This window comes from Denticeps clupeoides, chromosome 7 (genome assembly GCF_900700375.1).
Source record: "Denticeps clupeoides chromosome 7, fDenClu1.1, whole genome shotgun sequence".
NCBI lineage: Eukaryota > Metazoa > Chordata > Actinopteri > Clupeiformes > Denticipitidae > Denticeps > Denticeps clupeoides.
Window position 1 is genome coordinate 12,597,466 of NC_041713.1, and position 16,520 is coordinate 12,613,985.

The 16,520-nt window shown below is 41.2% G+C and overlaps 2 protein-coding genes and 1 long non-coding RNA gene across 6 annotated transcripts; 1 reads left to right on the forward strand and 2 right to left on the reverse strand.

Annotated features, from left to right (window-relative positions):
* Positions 1-557: 557 nt before the first annotated feature.
* Positions 558-5,991, reverse strand: nde1 (nudE neurodevelopment protein 1). Of its 3 annotated transcripts, none has more exons than XM_028985070.1 (9): positions 5,691-5,991; positions 4,888-4,974; positions 4,355-4,508; positions 3,508-3,656; positions 3,177-3,313; positions 2,115-2,309; positions 1,722-1,813; positions 1,389-1,534; positions 558-1,170 (listed from the first exon to the last, which is right to left on the reverse strand). In XM_028985070.1, the coding sequence occupies exons 2-9, from the start codon at positions 4,971-4,973 to the stop codon at positions 1,122-1,124; spliced, it is 1,008 nt and encodes a 335-aa protein (XP_028840903.1). In that variant the 5' UTR covers position 4,974; positions 5,691-5,991; the 3' UTR covers positions 558-1,121. The 3 variants fall into 3 exon arrangements, with proteins under 3 accessions (XP_028840903.1, XP_028840901.1, XP_028840902.1); XM_028985068.1 differs by having other exon boundaries at positions 4,888-4,995; XM_028985069.1 differs by lacking the exon at positions 5,691-5,991 and adding an exon at positions 5,527-5,667 and having other exon boundaries at positions 4,888-4,995.
* LOC114793370 (uncharacterized) lies at positions 4,888-7,423 on the forward strand. The gene is made up of 2 exons (XR_003750241.1): positions 4,888-5,135; positions 6,280-7,423. It is a non-coding gene; the product is annotated as an uncharacterized LOC114793370 (long non-coding RNA).
* On the reverse strand, positions 6,628-15,540 carry gspt1l (G1 to S phase transition 1, like). Of its 2 annotated transcripts, XM_028985066.1 has the most exons (14): positions 15,079-15,540; positions 13,640-13,678; positions 11,476-11,718; positions 11,144-11,177; positions 10,993-11,070; positions 10,641-10,821; positions 10,075-10,229; positions 9,851-9,991; positions 9,671-9,764; positions 9,373-9,453; positions 9,066-9,239; positions 8,894-8,983; positions 7,497-7,665; positions 6,628-7,297 (listed from the first exon to the last, which is right to left on the reverse strand). In XM_028985066.1, the coding sequence occupies exons 1-14, from the start codon at positions 15,266-15,268 to the stop codon at positions 7,245-7,247; spliced, it is 1,722 nt and encodes a 573-aa protein (XP_028840899.1). In that variant the 5' UTR covers positions 15,269-15,540; the 3' UTR covers positions 6,628-7,244. The 2 variants fall into 2 exon arrangements, with proteins under 2 accessions (XP_028840899.1, XP_028840900.1); XM_028985067.1 differs by lacking the exon at positions 13,640-13,678.
* Positions 15,541-16,520: the final 980 nt, after the last annotated feature.

The following is a 16,520-nucleotide window of genomic DNA, read 5'->3' on the forward strand; positions in this document are numbered from 1 at the left end:
AGTCTCCAAATAAAATTGATATTTTTCTCCGCCTCTTCCACCTGAATAAGCGCGATATTATGTAATTGAGTGAAGCGCTTGAAGAAAAGCTTGAATAACTTCACTGGGGAATGAAATACATCCCCTGTGTAGACACTAAAGCAGTAAGGAAGGCACAGGACGTTTTTGTGCAGAGCTTGGTTTTTAAAAATTCTCCATATCAAGACCTATGAGGCCTTTATGTGTAACAGTCCATCAACAGACCACACACACTGAACAAAATACAAACTCCTTATGGTGTTAATGAAGGTCTAACCATTTTCCTGTAACAGTTTAATCATTTCAAACCCTGAGACATTTAACAGAACAAAATACAATAACAGCAGCAAGACACGCAAAAAAAAAAAAAAAAAAAAAAAAAAAGGTTGTAGCAAACAGATTTGTACCTTTATGAGGCCTTGAATGTTAATACTACAACGCAATATTCCTGTTTGGCTACATATATAAAACATATGTTTACAATACTGTCTGTATAAATCATTTTAAAGTGTTAGTAGTTTTCTATTAGTAAAAATAGCTGGACCATGGCAGCTCTTTTTATTGCTTTTCAGTAGTTCAGTGCTTAAACAGACCAGCTGATCATGAAATTACAGTAAATCCAGTAAACTTCAATCTTCCACCTCAGTCCCCCTTATTACTTGCTACAGTTAAAGCAGTTATGATTTTACTATAGACAAGAACAAAAAGGGTGAAAATAGAAGAACCTACCATTAGGAGATATGTAATCAGCTTGCATTCAGTGAGAATTTAGAGCATTAGACACCTGTGCTTAAAATGTTATTGCTGAAGAAAAGTTAACAAAGCCAAAGCAGAACAATTGGACGTCAACAAGTTTGGAGACACAATGGTCTACTCAACAAGTCTCTGGAACCGATTAGGGCAGAAGATCAGTACATGTGCAACAGTGCACTGGAATAAAACCGGCATCCATTCAGTCGAAGCGAGGATGCATGACACCTTCAGAAAACCCAGACCACTGCGTTTATGGAAGATCTTCAGTGGTCTAGAATATTCAAGCTTTAAGGCTTCAGAGAAACTATGTGCTGGAGTAGCCATGACAGGGATGAGGGATCAAAGTTCTTTCAGAGCAAAATTTTCGGCCCTGGTCCAAAATCCAACCTTTTTACCAAACTGCAAGGGATGAAATTTTATTAGAGATTAAAGAAAGGCAAATCACGGGTAATGTGATTCATTGAAATATTAAGCATTTTTTTTATTATTATTTATTTTTTTAAAACTGAGTGCCGTTCAGTCCTCACCAGAACTTACTTTTGAACGGTTACTTTAAAAGAAAGGTCTCCAATGTTGTTACTGAACTATATCATTAACATTGCTGCAAGCCATCTTACCTCTTTTCATAAAGGCCATTGGTGCTGGTTTGAGTCTCCGGGCTTTCCCGCTGGCTGGCGGTCATCACCGCTCCAGATGTCAGGCCCGGGCACTGGGACTTGTTTGCATGCAAGTCTCGACAGGAGGCCAGCTTTGATTCAAGATTCTAAGTTAAAAAGGATTAGAAATTTATATAAATTATAAAAAAAAATAAATAAAAAAAAACCTTCATTACCAGAAGAATGAGGGGAAATTCTCTCTTCACTATGAACAAACCAAGCTACAAAGACTGTACAGTAAACACCTACAGAATTACAATCAAAAAGGGGAAAAAGAAAAACTATTACACTCACCCCAACTTTCCTCAGCAGCTCTCCAACAATGTTCAACGCTGATATCCGAGCTGACGTGGTGAGAGGCGTTCCGGTCAGAGCATCACCTGAAGCTACGCAGGAGATTCAAAAGGTCAAGAACCCACATTTACTGCACACAGGTGCCAAACGCAGAAACAAGCTAGCAACTGAATCAATGATCTATTCTTATCTGAAAGCACCTCCTCACTAGATCTTGATCAAATGCAAAATGTGCGCTTTTATGAAAAACTACATGTTCACAGATTTCGAATGGAACATAACGTAAATGGTATCAGTGCATAAGCCTTAACATCTCGTTCAAGATTTAGTGTTCAATGTTCTTCAGATTTTTGCACTTGCTTAGCACTTTGGGAAAGAAAAAACGCGGCTCACCTTTGCTGTATGAGGGTGGGGGTGTGTTGAAGCCACTGGTAGAACCAGGGGGTCTGTAAGGCGTAGACAAGAGAGGGGAGGGCAAAGCAGAAGATGGACGGGACTGTGGTGCTTCAGTCCTCTCTGCATCTTTGGTCAGGCACAGAGACGGCCGCCGCTCCTGCTTCTGCTTAACTGCCAGTTCCTGACGCAGGTCTGCCGGGCAAAGAGCAGAGTCAACATCAGTTTTACTTTCACAAAGCACTCAAAAAGACATTACCTTGAGAAATGACATTTGACGGGGAATATGAAATTAATAAAAGGTTTCTGTAGCTAGACTGTCTTAAATCCTGTTTTTCCTAATGCTTTTTTCATTTTTGTTATTAGACTAATTAGAAGCAAACTTTAAAGAAACCACAAAGCATACATCACAGACTTCATATTATAGTTTTTAGCAGCCTGTTTTAATTTTAGTCATATTTTAGTCTCAATCTATTAAGAGTTTTGTTTGTCAACAAAAACTAATGACATTTCAGTCAATGAAAATTGTATTTTAGTCTCTTTACATTTCTATTTATCCCAGTCAATATCATACACAGACCTACTAGAACAAAAACATTTTAGTGAAATAATTATTGTATTATTATTGTAATAATGTTACCTTTTAGACTCAAGAATACACTACATCTATTCCAGATGGAAGACGCTCTGATTTGTTCCATGTATTTCTAGCACACATTCTGTTTTCCACTTTCCCACAAAGATTGCTTCATCATTTTCTAAAACTATTACATGTATCTTGAAATCTATTTCAAGTTGCATATTGCAGAAGTGACGTCACCTGTGCAACCGGATGGGAGTTTTTAAATTTAGTCTCATTTTTATTAGTCAACAATGTTACATTATAATTTTATAACAAAATAGTCACATGACCAGTGTTTAAGTCTGGTCTTAATCCAGCCCAAAATTCCTGACAAAGGTATTTAATCATAACTGTGGACTCCCGGTGATTAGAGTTTGCATTGCTAGGACCATGGCAATGTGTTTTATAGTAGCTGACATTAAAATTGATTCTCTGCATACCTCGAGCTTCGTCCTTCAGCCTCTGAACAGACTCCAGCAAGTTTTCCTTCTCATCCAGCTCACTCTCTAGGAAGGCATTTCTCTCAATCACTTGGTTCATTCTCTGTTCAAAGTCTTCCAAGGACATAATAGTTGCCCTATTTTTAATAAATAAAAAAACATTTTACACTTCTTATGGAAAAAGAGTACACCTGACTTTTTTGGTTTACAATTATGTTCAAATGATTTAAATTGTGTAAAAACTCTGGTTTTCATGCATCTCAATCCTCTCAAATACATTTCATGGAAACAAGGGCTTGGTAGTTGACAGTGGAAGTCCAATATCCCAAACCTTTTAGCTCTCTCCAGGTCATCATTGGCCTGCTCCAGCTCTCGGATGTACTTGTGCAACTGGTCCTTGATGGCTGTTGTTTCAGCCAGGTCTCCCTCAAGGGTGGAGATCTGCCTGAAGGCCTCAGAGTGCTGAGTCTCATACTTTTCCTACAGTGATGACAATTTTTAAAAATTGTATGAACAACTGATTTAGGATCACATAATTTTGACCAGTCTTACAAATAACTCATCATTACGCAAATCAAAAAAGAAGAAAATAATAAAGATGGTACACAATATACAAGAAACAATGGAGATCAAGGGCAAGCTGATGAAGGTTCAGTCCATATTTCTGATATTAAAAACAGCACACCACTACTGGGGCTGTGTTGTGTTGACTGGCGTGCATTTCCCTACACACACACACACACACACACACACACACACACACCAGCTGCTTCGCTGCCACTGAATTGGGCACTGTTGATCACTGTGAGTACATGTTTGTGTTCCCTCACCACCCAGAAACAAACACAATCTTCAAACTTCATTACAAAGCCATGTAACTATGAGCACATGGTTGTATTTACTAGGGGGTAGCCCAAATTTCTAAATGACACCAGAGGTGGTCTGGGACACTCAAAGAAAAAGAATGCGAACATACTGCATGCACCTCAAAAAACATTAGTGCACCTCAATGTGCACTTCTTTTCTTTAAAGAAGTGAGCCTAATATCCAGTAGCATTTCATAAAAAAATAAAACAGAAATGAGGAATAAACTAAATGTTTTTGGAGAGGTTGTCCATTCCACAAGCACTTGACGGCCACTTTGTACAGAGAATTGTGAGACCGCTCTATTAAACAACCTTGTAGCTCTCCAGCTCCATTCGAAGCCGATTGTTCATAGTGATCAGCTCCCGATTGCGGGCTTCGCACTGCTTCAGCTCCATCTCCAGCTCCATCTCATAGTCCCGGCTCATCTGCTGGAACTCCTGCAGCTCCTCACGGGCTTCCTCTGCCCTGTCATGGAGAAACAAACGAAAGAAAAGCAAAGTGGGGCTCATTACAATGCTCAAGATGCTCTTAAAACACAAGAAAAACAGGAAAAGCCCCATTATTTTGTTTCAGATCCTGGCACATGGGTGTAAACATGTGCCAGCCTATGGATGTGTCATTTCTCTATAAAAGAATTGTTTTGATTGAAAGTGATGCAGGGAGATTTAAGAAGAAAAAAAAAAATCACTATTCTACTCCCACAGTTTTGTTTGGCTTAAACAGCTTGCCAGGTAATAAAACCATCTCAAGTTATTATATTTTTGTATATGGGATGGAAGGGGATTGTTCAGAGTACATTTTTGATCCACCCCTCAGCGAGGACAAGGTGGGATGTGTGGAATACCTTTGCTGGTTCTGAGCAGCCTGCTCCTTCCAATAGTCTCTCTCTACCTCCAGGGAGGAAAACCTCGGCGGCTCTGACTCGGTCATTCTGGATCGGGGCAAACAAAGCCTTCAAGATGAACAAAAAAAAAAAAAAAAAAAAAAAAAAGACTGATGAAGTAATCAGGAGGAATCAGAACGGAAAGTGTCGTTTCTAGCCGACGGCCTCCGGGTGACCAGTAGAGGATGAGGCGTGAAGAATTCCTAGAGGTACGTTGTTATCTTACTTAAATCAATAAAATATAATAAATCAGACGAAGAAACCAGGGTGGTAGGAGTCTAGTGGGTAACACACTCGCCTATGAACCAGAAGACCCAGGTTCAAACCCCACTTACTACCATTGTGTCCCTGAGCAAGACACTTAACCCCAAGTTGCTCCAGGGGGGACTGTCCCTTTAACTACTGACTGTAAGTCTCTCTGGATAAGGGCGTCTGATAAATGCTGTAAAAGTAAATGGTGTTAATGTCTGACGTTATTGCCGAAGGTTAGCCGGCAAGCTAACTCCGCTAGCGCAGCCGCACACGCAGCGAAAGTGACAACGAGCTCAGGCAAGAACTCACATTAGTCTGCAAATTAAAAAAAAAAAAATCTCAACTCACTGTTTCGGCTAAACAAATTATGAGCGTCTCGCCTAATTTCTGATTGACGCGTTGAAAGGATCAGACGCCGCGAAACTTTCAAGGGTGAAACTCGACTCTTTTGTTACATTCTTGGCCCTTTAAATCACGGGGGAAATGACTGCGAACCCGGCGAAGCGACATACCTCCTCGGCGACGTAATTCCTATTTCTGGAGACCCCAGCGCTTGTTTGATTAGTAACAAGCTCGTCGAGCGCGAATTTAAAGGCTGATTTCGCACGGCGATAGTTTGGAAGCGTTAATTTAAAAACGGGGTCTTTAATGAATTGCCATAAGCTGGCTAAAAAAAAAAAAAAGTTTCGGGCCTCTGCGATAACAATGAGCCGCCTCCTCCCAGAGCTACTTGTCCGTGAAATACTGTATGGAGCGTCGCCATTGGCCACTTTGTGTTGAACACGCCCCTAATAGGCAACAGCTGACCAATCATATCGGTAGTCCACAAGGGGAACTCCATGCAGGACAACTTTTTTGATGTAAATATTTATTTAGGCCCAAAACCGTAAAAACGTCTAAAATCACAAACATGTAATTTATTGCATTTAGCAGACGCCCTTACCATCAGTAGTTACAGGGACAATCCCCCAGGTGACACTCAAGAGTCAAGTGTCTTGCTCAGAAACACATTTGTGAAAGTGAAGTGAATGTCATTGTGAAACACAGCAGCACAGCACACGGTGACACAATGAAATGTGTCCTCTGCTTTTAACCCCTTAGTCAGCAGTAGGCAGCCATGACAGGCACCCGGGGAGCAGTGTGTGGGGATGGCACCATGGCGGATCGGGATTCGAACAAGCAACCTTCTGATTACGGGGTCACTTTCTTACCCGGTAGGCCACCACCACGCTACTAAAATCCTGTTTCACGAAATGATAAGGCCACGTTTTTACATATTTCCCATGCCCCAATTTTAAGAGCGTCAAACACATTTTTATTTGAATGCACAGACCTATTTCCTTCCAGAAATCATTGAAAGCAACTTGTATTTGGAAGAAAGGATACAATACATCCAAAAATCTATGCTCAAGTGTACCACCAAATGAAACTGATTCCAAGAAACTCCAGTCATTAGATAGAGAAATAATTTCCCCAATTTAATATTTTATTGTCATAATTTTGCTTTAATAACATGTGAACACGTTAGGCTGTGTTTCAAGAATGGCCTAAGAGAAACCAACGTGAGCAATGGGAGACATGTTCAACCAAGATAATGACATTTTGGTTTATATTTTTATTTTCATCTCACATTTTTCCCCCTCCCACATTTTATTTAAATCTTTAGTTTTCTCAGCAAAACCTGGTCCACATGCTGCCACTGTATTAATATGATGGAATCAAACAAAGAATGGGGGAAGATACAAAAAAAATAAAATTAAGAGACTTTGATCTCTTTCAGTCATACATGTAGACGAGTGGGGAAGGGATAGTGGGTCTTAAGGGGCTTGAACAAAATGGAATTGCTGAGCTCTCAATATGAGAAAGCTGACATATGTGGCCACTATTTCTTCTTTTGTTTCATTTGCTTAAAAACCCTTTCCTTTCGAGTTTTTAAGCTGGTCTTCAGGAGGCAGGAGGGGAGCAGAGCTGATCAGTGGGAGGAGCAGGTTGTGTAGGAGGGTCTGCTGCTGCAGCAATCCACCTCTGCCTCATCTTGGTCATTCCACAAAACCCATTCAACAGTTTCAGTCCTTGTCTGGAACAAGCTTCAACACCTTTCCAATGGCGATGGTTTTACCTAGAGTGCACAAACAATTTGGCAACATAAATCAGATTATCTACTTGAAACACTGGCACTGAAATTATTGGAAGGAAATCATGTTTTCATTTACTTAATTTATCATATTAAAACAGTACAACAGAACTTTTTGGCTGTTTAATTGGTCATTTTCACTTCTGTGACTAGTCTAACAAAGTGCAAGGTGTGGTCCACTCACCTTCATCCCTCAGGGTGAACCTGCCCATTTGGGGGAAGTCTTTGAATGTCTCAAGGCAGATGGTTCCCGCAGTCCGCAGACGGGCGATGCACACTTGGTCCTGTTTGACAAAGCGAGGTCGCGTCTTGCTCTTTTCGCCCGTCTTTTTGTCTACCAGACAGATTAAGGCCTAGAGAAAAATACAATAAGAAATGAGCAGAGGACTTCAACACCTCCTCGGTCTTCCAAGATGAGTTCATAATGATCTACTGGTTACCCAGCTACTGGTTCAGTCCTTAGTAATCTCACAACTGGATTACTGTAACTCCCTTCTAGCTGGCCTAGAGGGTGGTAGGAGCCTAGTGGGTAACACACTCGCCTGTGAACCAGAAGACCCAGTTTCAAATCCCACTTACTACCATTGTGTCCCTGAGCAAGACACTTAACCTTAAGTTGCTCCAGGGGGACTGTCCCTGTAACTACTGATTGTAAGTCGCTCTGGATAAGGGCGTCTGATAAATGCTGTAAATGTAAAAATGGTCTACCTCTATGTAACATCCGACCACTACAACTAATAAAACGTTCATGCAGCTACGTTCCCTCACAGTAGCTGCACACATCAGATTCAAAATATTGATGGTGGCCTAAAAAGCCAAACATGGAGTAGCGCCATCCTGGGGGGATGGGACGTCAAGACAGAAACAACAAATTCTGATTGGTCTGTGACAACTTCCTGTGGGTCAAATGTATAAAGGAATGTTCACTTGCGGTCTCGGGACTTCCATCTTTTCCATGGGGAACTGGGCCTTCCAGATCCTGAGCCTTTTCTTCTCTCTCTGTTTCTCTTAGCTTTTTCTCTTTCTTTCTCTATCCCTTTCTCCTTTCTCTTATTTTTGGTTTTCTCTGTAACATTGGTACCCTTTTTACATACAATATTTACATGTAACTGCAATAATAATCTACTGGTGTTAATATTTAGAAACTGTTCATCCTTTTAACCTCTATTGTGCCATGCCTCTTTTTGCCAGGTAACATCAAGTTGAAGTGGTTTTACAGTGTTTTTGTGTGTAGAGAGAGTTTTTATAACCACTCTCCACAGTTTTACCACTGCACTTTTGTATATTCCAAGCTTCCAGTACTGATAGTCTGGTCTCTCTATCTCTGGAGGTAAAGATCTTCCTCTTTAAAGAATATTTAGATTATCTTGTTACTTTCTTATTGTCTTACTTATGTATAGAAACTACAACAGTGACTAAAAATATTGAATTCAAAGTTGGGGGTCCCAGTGAACCAGAATTGATCAATTCATTGATTGTAACATGGAAGCACGTTGTAAGTCACTCTGGATAAGGGCATCTGCCAAATGCCTTAAAAGTAAATGTAAATAATGAGTTGTAGATTATAAGAGCAGCAGTTACCGTAATCTGAACTTCTTCAATACAGGTGTGGATGTGTAGAACTGCATTGTAGCCCGGACAGATGATAGACTTGTGTTCAATGATGACAATCTAAGGCAAAATGATCAATAGATACATTTACAACAAAACACCCACAAAAAACTGCATTATTTTATTTGACCAGATTGTCTACCTGGGCGTCAAAGGTGCGCCCTGAGTGGCAGAGGTTCTCTGCATTGCAGAGGATGAAGCCAGGCAGGATTTCTTCCTCCTCAATGCCTTTTAGTCGCAGCTTCAGATTCTCTCCTGGGCCCGCATCATCCGTTTCAACATCATCTGAGAGGAGACTCAGGACCTCCACAGTGTGCTACACACAGAAACAGCTCAAAGTCAGATAACCAGGAATGATAATGTGAAGGAATCACAGGATAATGATTCATTATGACTAAGCAGAACAACCATTTCCAGCACTATTCAGAACATCACAAGTGGCATCTTACTCTGTTGGGCATCATAACAAGCTGCTGTGTTTTACTGATGGACCCTGACTCCAGCTTCCCAAGGATCACAGTGCCCATGTCCTTAAAAAAAAAAACAAAAAAACAATTTCAGTCTCTTCAAATTTAGCATCGCTATGAAAATCCCTACAGAATGGGGATAAAAATGTAAATGAACAAATTTAATAGACGAAGTGCAGTGAAATACAATGTCAAACTTAAAGAGGAAAATAATTCAAGATACATAGGGTGCAAATACCACAGGAATTTGGACACAAAGGTGGTCACCCCGTTTCCTTACCTTGTACTTATCAACAATTGGTAACCTGACTGGTCCATCACTTGATCTGTTGAAGTTTGGCAAGCTATCCAGGTGAGGAATGAACGGTAACCCTCTGTCATGTGTAAGGGAAAATAAAGTACATTAATCTATAAACAAATATTAATTTAAATCTACTTTTGATTGGAAGGCAATACTTACGTGTACCAAGAACAAAAGTCCACTGGCTCTTTCAGGTTAGCCCCCGTGAGTCCAGAACATGGCATGAAGTGAATATCTTTTCTGGGGTTGAAGCCAACCTTCTTCAAAAATGGCACAAGTTTCTCCTTACATTCTTCATACCTGATTGTCACACATGAAACAATTAGCAGAGGTACTTCCCCGACAGATATTATACCAGACTGATTATTTTTTGCCAGACTGACCTCTCTAGACTCCAGTTTACTGTGGTGTCGTCCATTTTATTGATGAGAACAATCAGATGTTTCACTCCAGCCGTTTTTGCCAACATGGCATGCTCCCGTGTCTGGCCTCCTTTCTCAAAGCCTGTCTCAAACTCTCCTTTCCTCGCAGAGATCACCTAAAGGGAAGAGCAACAGGTGAGAGGAGATACAGTTGGTATTTACACATTTACGGCTGGCATGTTCAATCAGATAATTCCAAGTGTGCCTGGTCTGATGACCAGGTGTGTGTGTGTTGGTCATTTTGCTCCGGAAAACATGGCACCAGGATGCAAGAAGGTAAGCCAGCGTGACACGTTGTGCCATGCTGGATGGTTCACTTATCCCATCCAAACATTGCTGCTGACCAAGAACTATGATACAATCCATTATGTACTACTCCACACTGATTGAGAAGATACCCAAGCAGCTCCCTCTAGTGCCCATATATCCTTCTCCTGCTACACTTTTATCACATTTTCCAAATAAAACCAATGAAGTTATGTCAGATGAATCAATAAATGCTACATGGTTCAGCCACAGCATCTCACCAGCACTGCCAGGTCAGCTTGTGATGCTCCTCCAATCATATTGGGGACAAAACTTTTATGGCCTGGGGCATCCAGTATGGTAAAGTGCTTTTTATCAGTCTCAAAATATGCACGCCCGACCTCCACTGTCTTCCCCTTGTCTCTCTCTTCTTGGTTTGTGTCTAATGCCCAAGAAAGGTACCTAAAAATAAAAATACAAAGATTCTCAAACATCCAAAATGTAATGTAAGACAACTTAAGAAATGTAAGAAATACATAACTAATAAAATAAACACTCCATGAACTTGGAACCAACAGGGTAACATGAGCACAGGAAAATAAACCACTTGTTCAATTAATGGTTTATCCTCACCAGGTTTCCCTGTTCTTCTCTTTGGCTTCCCTCTCATACTTTTCCAATGTCCTCTTCTCCACCATTCCAGTCAAATACCTGAAACACCAACTGGATCATAAGCAACGACACACACATCAAAAACTCAACTCACGAAAAAATGCACACTCACATAATCTGTCCTCCAATAGTGGACTTGCCGGCATCTGGAAGAGGAACAGATAAGAGGCTGAGGGAGTGAGGTCACAGCTGATAAAACACTGACTGTCAACAGCAGGCAACGGGACTAAGTGTGGCAACTATAATGAATTGGGTCTCTAAGGGAGCATATTATATATTCATCTAGGAGGTTTTTACAAAGAAGGCCGAACAAGAGATTCATATATAGATATAAAGTTCAAACACAGTGTTAAACCTGTTGCTCACTGTGAGCAAGTGGACATTTTGGTAAAGGCTGACTAAGTGAGACATTTTAGGAAAGTCTAAAAGAAAAAAGAAACTCACCAACATGGCCAATGAAGACCACATTAACATGTTCTTTTTTGGGGGCGTTTGGCTGGGTGGGGACTACTTTAGGTTTTGGCACTTCCTCCTCTTCCTCCATTCCTTCATCCGGTAGCAGATCACTGCCTGGGCCATCGTCATCCCCTAGTCCACCCCCTGGCTCTGCCTCGCTTGGCTCCCCTCCTTTCTGGTCCCACGCTTCCTCCACTGCCATCTCTGCATCTCCATTCTCCACTGGTGATACTAGACCAAAAAAAAAGAAAAAGAAAAGAAAAATCAGCAGTGGCATTTACCCACATTACACATCTCACAGTTAATAAGGTGGAAACCGAAATTACAAATCATAAACAATCAAGAGAATGTTTTAAATCCACACTAAATAAGAGCGCCACACTAAAAACTGCATACTGGAGAACTAACTCAACACCAGCCAAACAATAAAACGGGTTTAATTTTTACCTCAAAGCTAGAGGCATAATAATTAGTTGTACCCGGCTTCATTCAAAGCAAACCTGCAATCAGACCTCTGTAAACTGTCCCTTACCGGTGGTGTTTCAACACGTTTCACATCGTCTACATAACAGGTGCTTTATTTAAGAGACAATCACTCCCACCCTCCCATATTTGGGATGGAGTGGTGAGCTGAGGCGTGCAGCTAAACACTGTTGTATTCCTGCCTCAGGCGATTGCTGCAGTTGATTAACATCAAAGGGAAAACCCTTGGAGGACGAAAAGTAGAGAAAATGAGTGCAAGAGGTCTACAGTGTGGCCACCTTGTGTGATTATTAATCCCCTTGTGCACAGTGCAAAGCGGTGCATAGATTCCAACTGGGCTTTCAGACAAACAAATGCACACAGAATTCCTATTTTCTTAAAAATGCTCAAACTGAGTGAGCGCCATCTCAGCCAATATAAATAGTTCAAAAAGTAATAATAAAAGCCATACAAGAAGTTTGAAAAGTTGTCACGGGACGCAGAAAACTTCTCACTTGTCAAAACGAACTTCCACAATAGAATTCTGTGAACTCTATATGCATTCAGTCCAAACTATTGCTCCAAATATTTCAGTGAATAATGGGCGTCAAAAATATGCAACACATCAACAAAATAATGTTTAGGCAATACCAATATGCAACTAAAATGTCCAAGATGGTGCACGGGACAACAACGTCACTGGTCTAAAAGCTACACAAGGGCTGTTAGGTTATGAAGTGAAGTGATTGTCACACGGTGCACACAGTGAAATTTGTCCTCTGCATTTAATCCATCACCCTGAGTGAGCAGCGGGCAGTCATGGGGAGCAGTGTGTGGGGACGGTGCTTTGCTCAGTGGCACCTCAGTGGTACCTTGGCGGATCAGGAGTCGAACCGGCAACCTTCTGATTACGGGGCCGCATGTGGTGCATCATATGAATATTTTAATTAATCCTAATGCACCATTCAACATAATATATATAAACTGAACTTTGAATGATAATTTTCTTTGAATCACTGAAATTAATTACAATTTTAAATAACAAGAGGTAAATTTGTGCAAATACATCGGAATTAAATTATGTTCCACATTATCTGATTATCTTAAATATTAGGACAAGTAAAAGTGCAAACATAAGATTTTTTTTTTTTTGGTTAATTTTCCAGAGAATTGCCCTGTAGTGTCAAGAAAATAGTTTTACGCTGAAAAGCATGGGTCATCTCAGCTTCACTGCCCAGCCCCCTACATGGCATTTACAAAGAACAAAGTGTTCTGTATATATGTTTTGGTTTGCTTTGTATTTGAAGCAAAGCCAGAAATATGCCAAGAAAGGTCTGCTCTACAACCAAAAGTAAAATAATTGATGGACAACTACCCAGCAGTCATAAAGATGTTTTTCCTATCTGCATAGGCTAGAAGACACTTGGGGAAGCTTACAATTAGTGACCTAAACCCCCAACATTAACACTTCAAAATTCGAGTGTAGTTTGTCAACTGTGCTCTACTTTGAAAATTAAAAAGTAAAATTACGGTGAACATTTGTGGGCCCATGTAATCTTTCACCAAATGGACAAACTGTTAGATGTTCAAAAACAAAGATAAGATGTAGCCGCTACTGTGAGCCCAATGTGCAATATACAAAAAGCAAACACCCCATTCATTAGACGAGAACACACATTCACACGCTTACCTGTTTCTGAAACATCCATAACTGCTGGTGTGTCACCACCTACAGAGAACAGATGATAGAGCTAGGTGTGTTTCCAACACACAAAACGTGTACGCATCTACAGAACCAGCTCACACGTCCTTTCGGGTTTGAAATTTTGGACGCTGTTGTGCTGAATAAAGTAACAGAAGAAAACACTTGCTCAAGCAGCCCATAATAAACACGGTTGTGTTTAAACCTTTCCAAAAAATGTGAAACTGGACACTGACAGAAAACAAGTTCCGTCAGGTTGCTCTACACTATTTAGTATAAATATGTTTACACTAGAGACATTAATGCTAAATCATTTAGGCCCATATGACAGCTAAAGTGATTGTCAAATGGGTTTTTTTGGCCTAGAACTAGTTGAATACTTTACTAAACCAATGAGAACTACTTCTAGGTTTACTATATCTATCTGATTTACATGAGTGGAATTATGCACATGGAATTCAAAGGGGTCAAAAGGGCCAAGTGGTTCATAGGACCCACGTCCTACACTCACAGGTGCGTTCAAAATATAACTTGGCTTGCTGAAATCATTTCAGTAATGCTAGGCTGGACACTAACGTCCAGCTCCGGGCAAAAAATAAAACTAAAAATCACATGCTCGCTAGCCTTTTACCCACGGCCAACAAGCAGGCTAAGAGGTGTTGTGCCGAAATCGCACTCGCTGCCGAAACGACATTTTCTGACGCTGCACATTAAAAGAAACAAATCCTTAGTCAAAAACTCCTCGCGGTCTCAATCTTACAAATCTTACACGTACACAGTTCAAAACTGTTCATTAGGAAACAACGAGAGCAGGAGTCGGCGTTCAACATGGCGATTATTACGGGAAGTTCACTGCCATTCACAAGACTTTTTTTGGGGAAAAAAAAAAAAAACTTAAGTTACATTGAACACCGAAGTAACTACGCTCCTCAGACTTAATACTTCGGTAGGAATGGAGCAACCTTCTGGCAGCAGGGGGGGCAGTAAAATTCCAGTGGGGGTGCGATTTCGGCACAGCACCGGCCAAGCCAACGAGCAGGTTACCACGCTGGCACTGTTGATCGGCGCGGTCCGTGAAGACGCTGTTAAAACCACGTAGTTGAACTACACTCCGTTTCATGGGCTGACTGCGTCGATTGGTGGACTTTTCAAGAAACCGCTCCCAAGTTGTGCGGTGCTAATGTCCACTTGGGGAGGCTAGTAAATCCACGGGGCCAGCAAGCACACAAAGTAAAAAAGGAAAACGCTGGCTTGGCTAGATGCGTTTCCGCTCTGTGGCCACGACATGAGCTAGCCTGGAGGCTATGCAGTCGCGGCGCCAGGCATGAGAGAGTTGCTCCATACCAATTCGAGCTACGCAGCTTTAGCCGGGTAGTAGCTAGGCTAGCGATTGCACTACACTGCAAAAACGCGGAGCGCGAACTTACCGCCCGACTCCGGCTTTTCCGCAGGCCCTTTGGAGGAGAAGGCCGGGACGAATTCGGCTGCGTTCACGTTGGGAACAAACGGCTTGGCGTTGACATTGAGGGAAGTAAAGCCCGAGAGCTGCACGTCGACCGGGGCCTCGACATCGTCCTCCTGCTCCCAGGAATCAGGGGCTGTATCTATCTGGTCCATCGTGGGTCTGAAATGTGACTGTACTCAAGTGAAACACTAACGCTGACTAACAGTCCGCAGCGGACCCTGCTTTTTATATAGCCGCCCTTTAAAAAAAATCCTTTTAAAATTCTTCGCTATTCGACCTGTCTCCCTCTCGCTAATCTGTAGGTTAAAAGAGCCGGTTTCTCTCGGCGAGGGGCGAGAGAAAGAGAGATTCGAGACTCAGCACTCAAAACGAGCCCTCGTGTGAGCTGATGACTCTCCCCAACCAAAGGGAGCGATGCAGCAATGCATCATGGGCTTTGTCGTTTTGCCGACGCTCTAGGCGTGAAGGGTTCCACGAACACCTTGCCGATGAAATGACTACATTTCCATAGATCCGTCTGAACTCGTATTGCCGGTCATAGCTGACCCCCTTTCAACTGCACATTCAACAAATGAGCAGCCTATTGGGTAACACCTAAGCAGGGACCCTGTAACATTTTATGTTCTCATTTTATACACACTGGAAATCAAGTTGGGATAGGAAACGCTTTGAATTGAAGGAGGACATAAATTCCAAACCAATCATTCCATCTGATAATTTTTTTTAAAGAAAAAAGGTATGTGCCTAGATGGGGCACTTTAAAGGGCCTGTGGATCTCATTGAACACAGTAAAAAGCCAGTTATAAAGCAAACATATTGTACTAACATTTTGCAATTCAGCCTAGAAAAATATAATTTCATCACAGCACTTTTGCTGAATAATGACTAGGGGTATACAGCAATATATCAAGATCAATTACGTGGTGATTTTGTATTGATACAGGGACATCAAATATTGATGGTTTTATAAACAAATATACATATTTACATAGTCCAAAATTCAGTTCTGAGTTATGTTGTTTTGGCTGAATTATTAATGTCATGTGAATACACAACCCTAATAATGACACGTGACTGATTATTTTATCTTTATTACAATGCAAAAAGCAAATATTCAAATACACGTTTTGCTAAATTCAAATTGGTGTACTAATCCAAGAAAAGCAAAACAGAAATTTAACCACAAGCAGTGATTTACGAGCCCTCACAAACATGGTGCAACACCCTTTGATGTAATTGTAAAACAGCAAATGCAGGCAGAATAATTTTACCAAATTCAGTATTCATTGAAACAGTCAGACACTTGACTCTTCTTCTCCGGTCAGAGAAATCTCCCTGCTTTTCTCCAGCACACTCATGGAGCAAGCTAAGCCCCACCCCTTTTAGCCTGGAGGAGGTTTTACA

Bases quoted from the DNA above. Each gene is read 5' to 3' on its own strand.
- nde1 (XM_028985070.1), bottom strand. From the start codon at position 4,973: ATGACCGAGTCAGAGCCGCCGAGGTTTTCCTCCCTGGAGGTAGAGAGA. The intron at 3,314-3,507 runs GTTTGGGATATT...TATTAAAAATAG, and splicing joins GACCTGGAGAGAGCTAAAAG to GGCAACTATTATGTCCTTGG. The intron at 1,535-1,721 runs GTGAGTGTAATA...TTTTTAACTTAG, and splicing joins AGCTGCTGAGGAAAGTTGGG to AATCTTGAATCAAAGCTGGC.
- gspt1l (XM_028985066.1), bottom strand. From the start codon at position 15,268: ATGGACCAGATAGATACAGCCCCTGATTCCTGGGAGCAGGAGGACGAT. The intron at 13,679-15,078 runs GTAAGTTCGCGC...TGTTCTCTGTAG, and splicing joins GGAAAAGCCGGAGTCGGGCG to GTGGTGACACACCAGCAGTT. The intron at 11,071-11,143 runs GTGAGTGTGCAT...TTGGTGTTTCAG, and splicing joins ACTATTGGAGGACAGATTAT to GTATTTGACTGGAATGGTGG.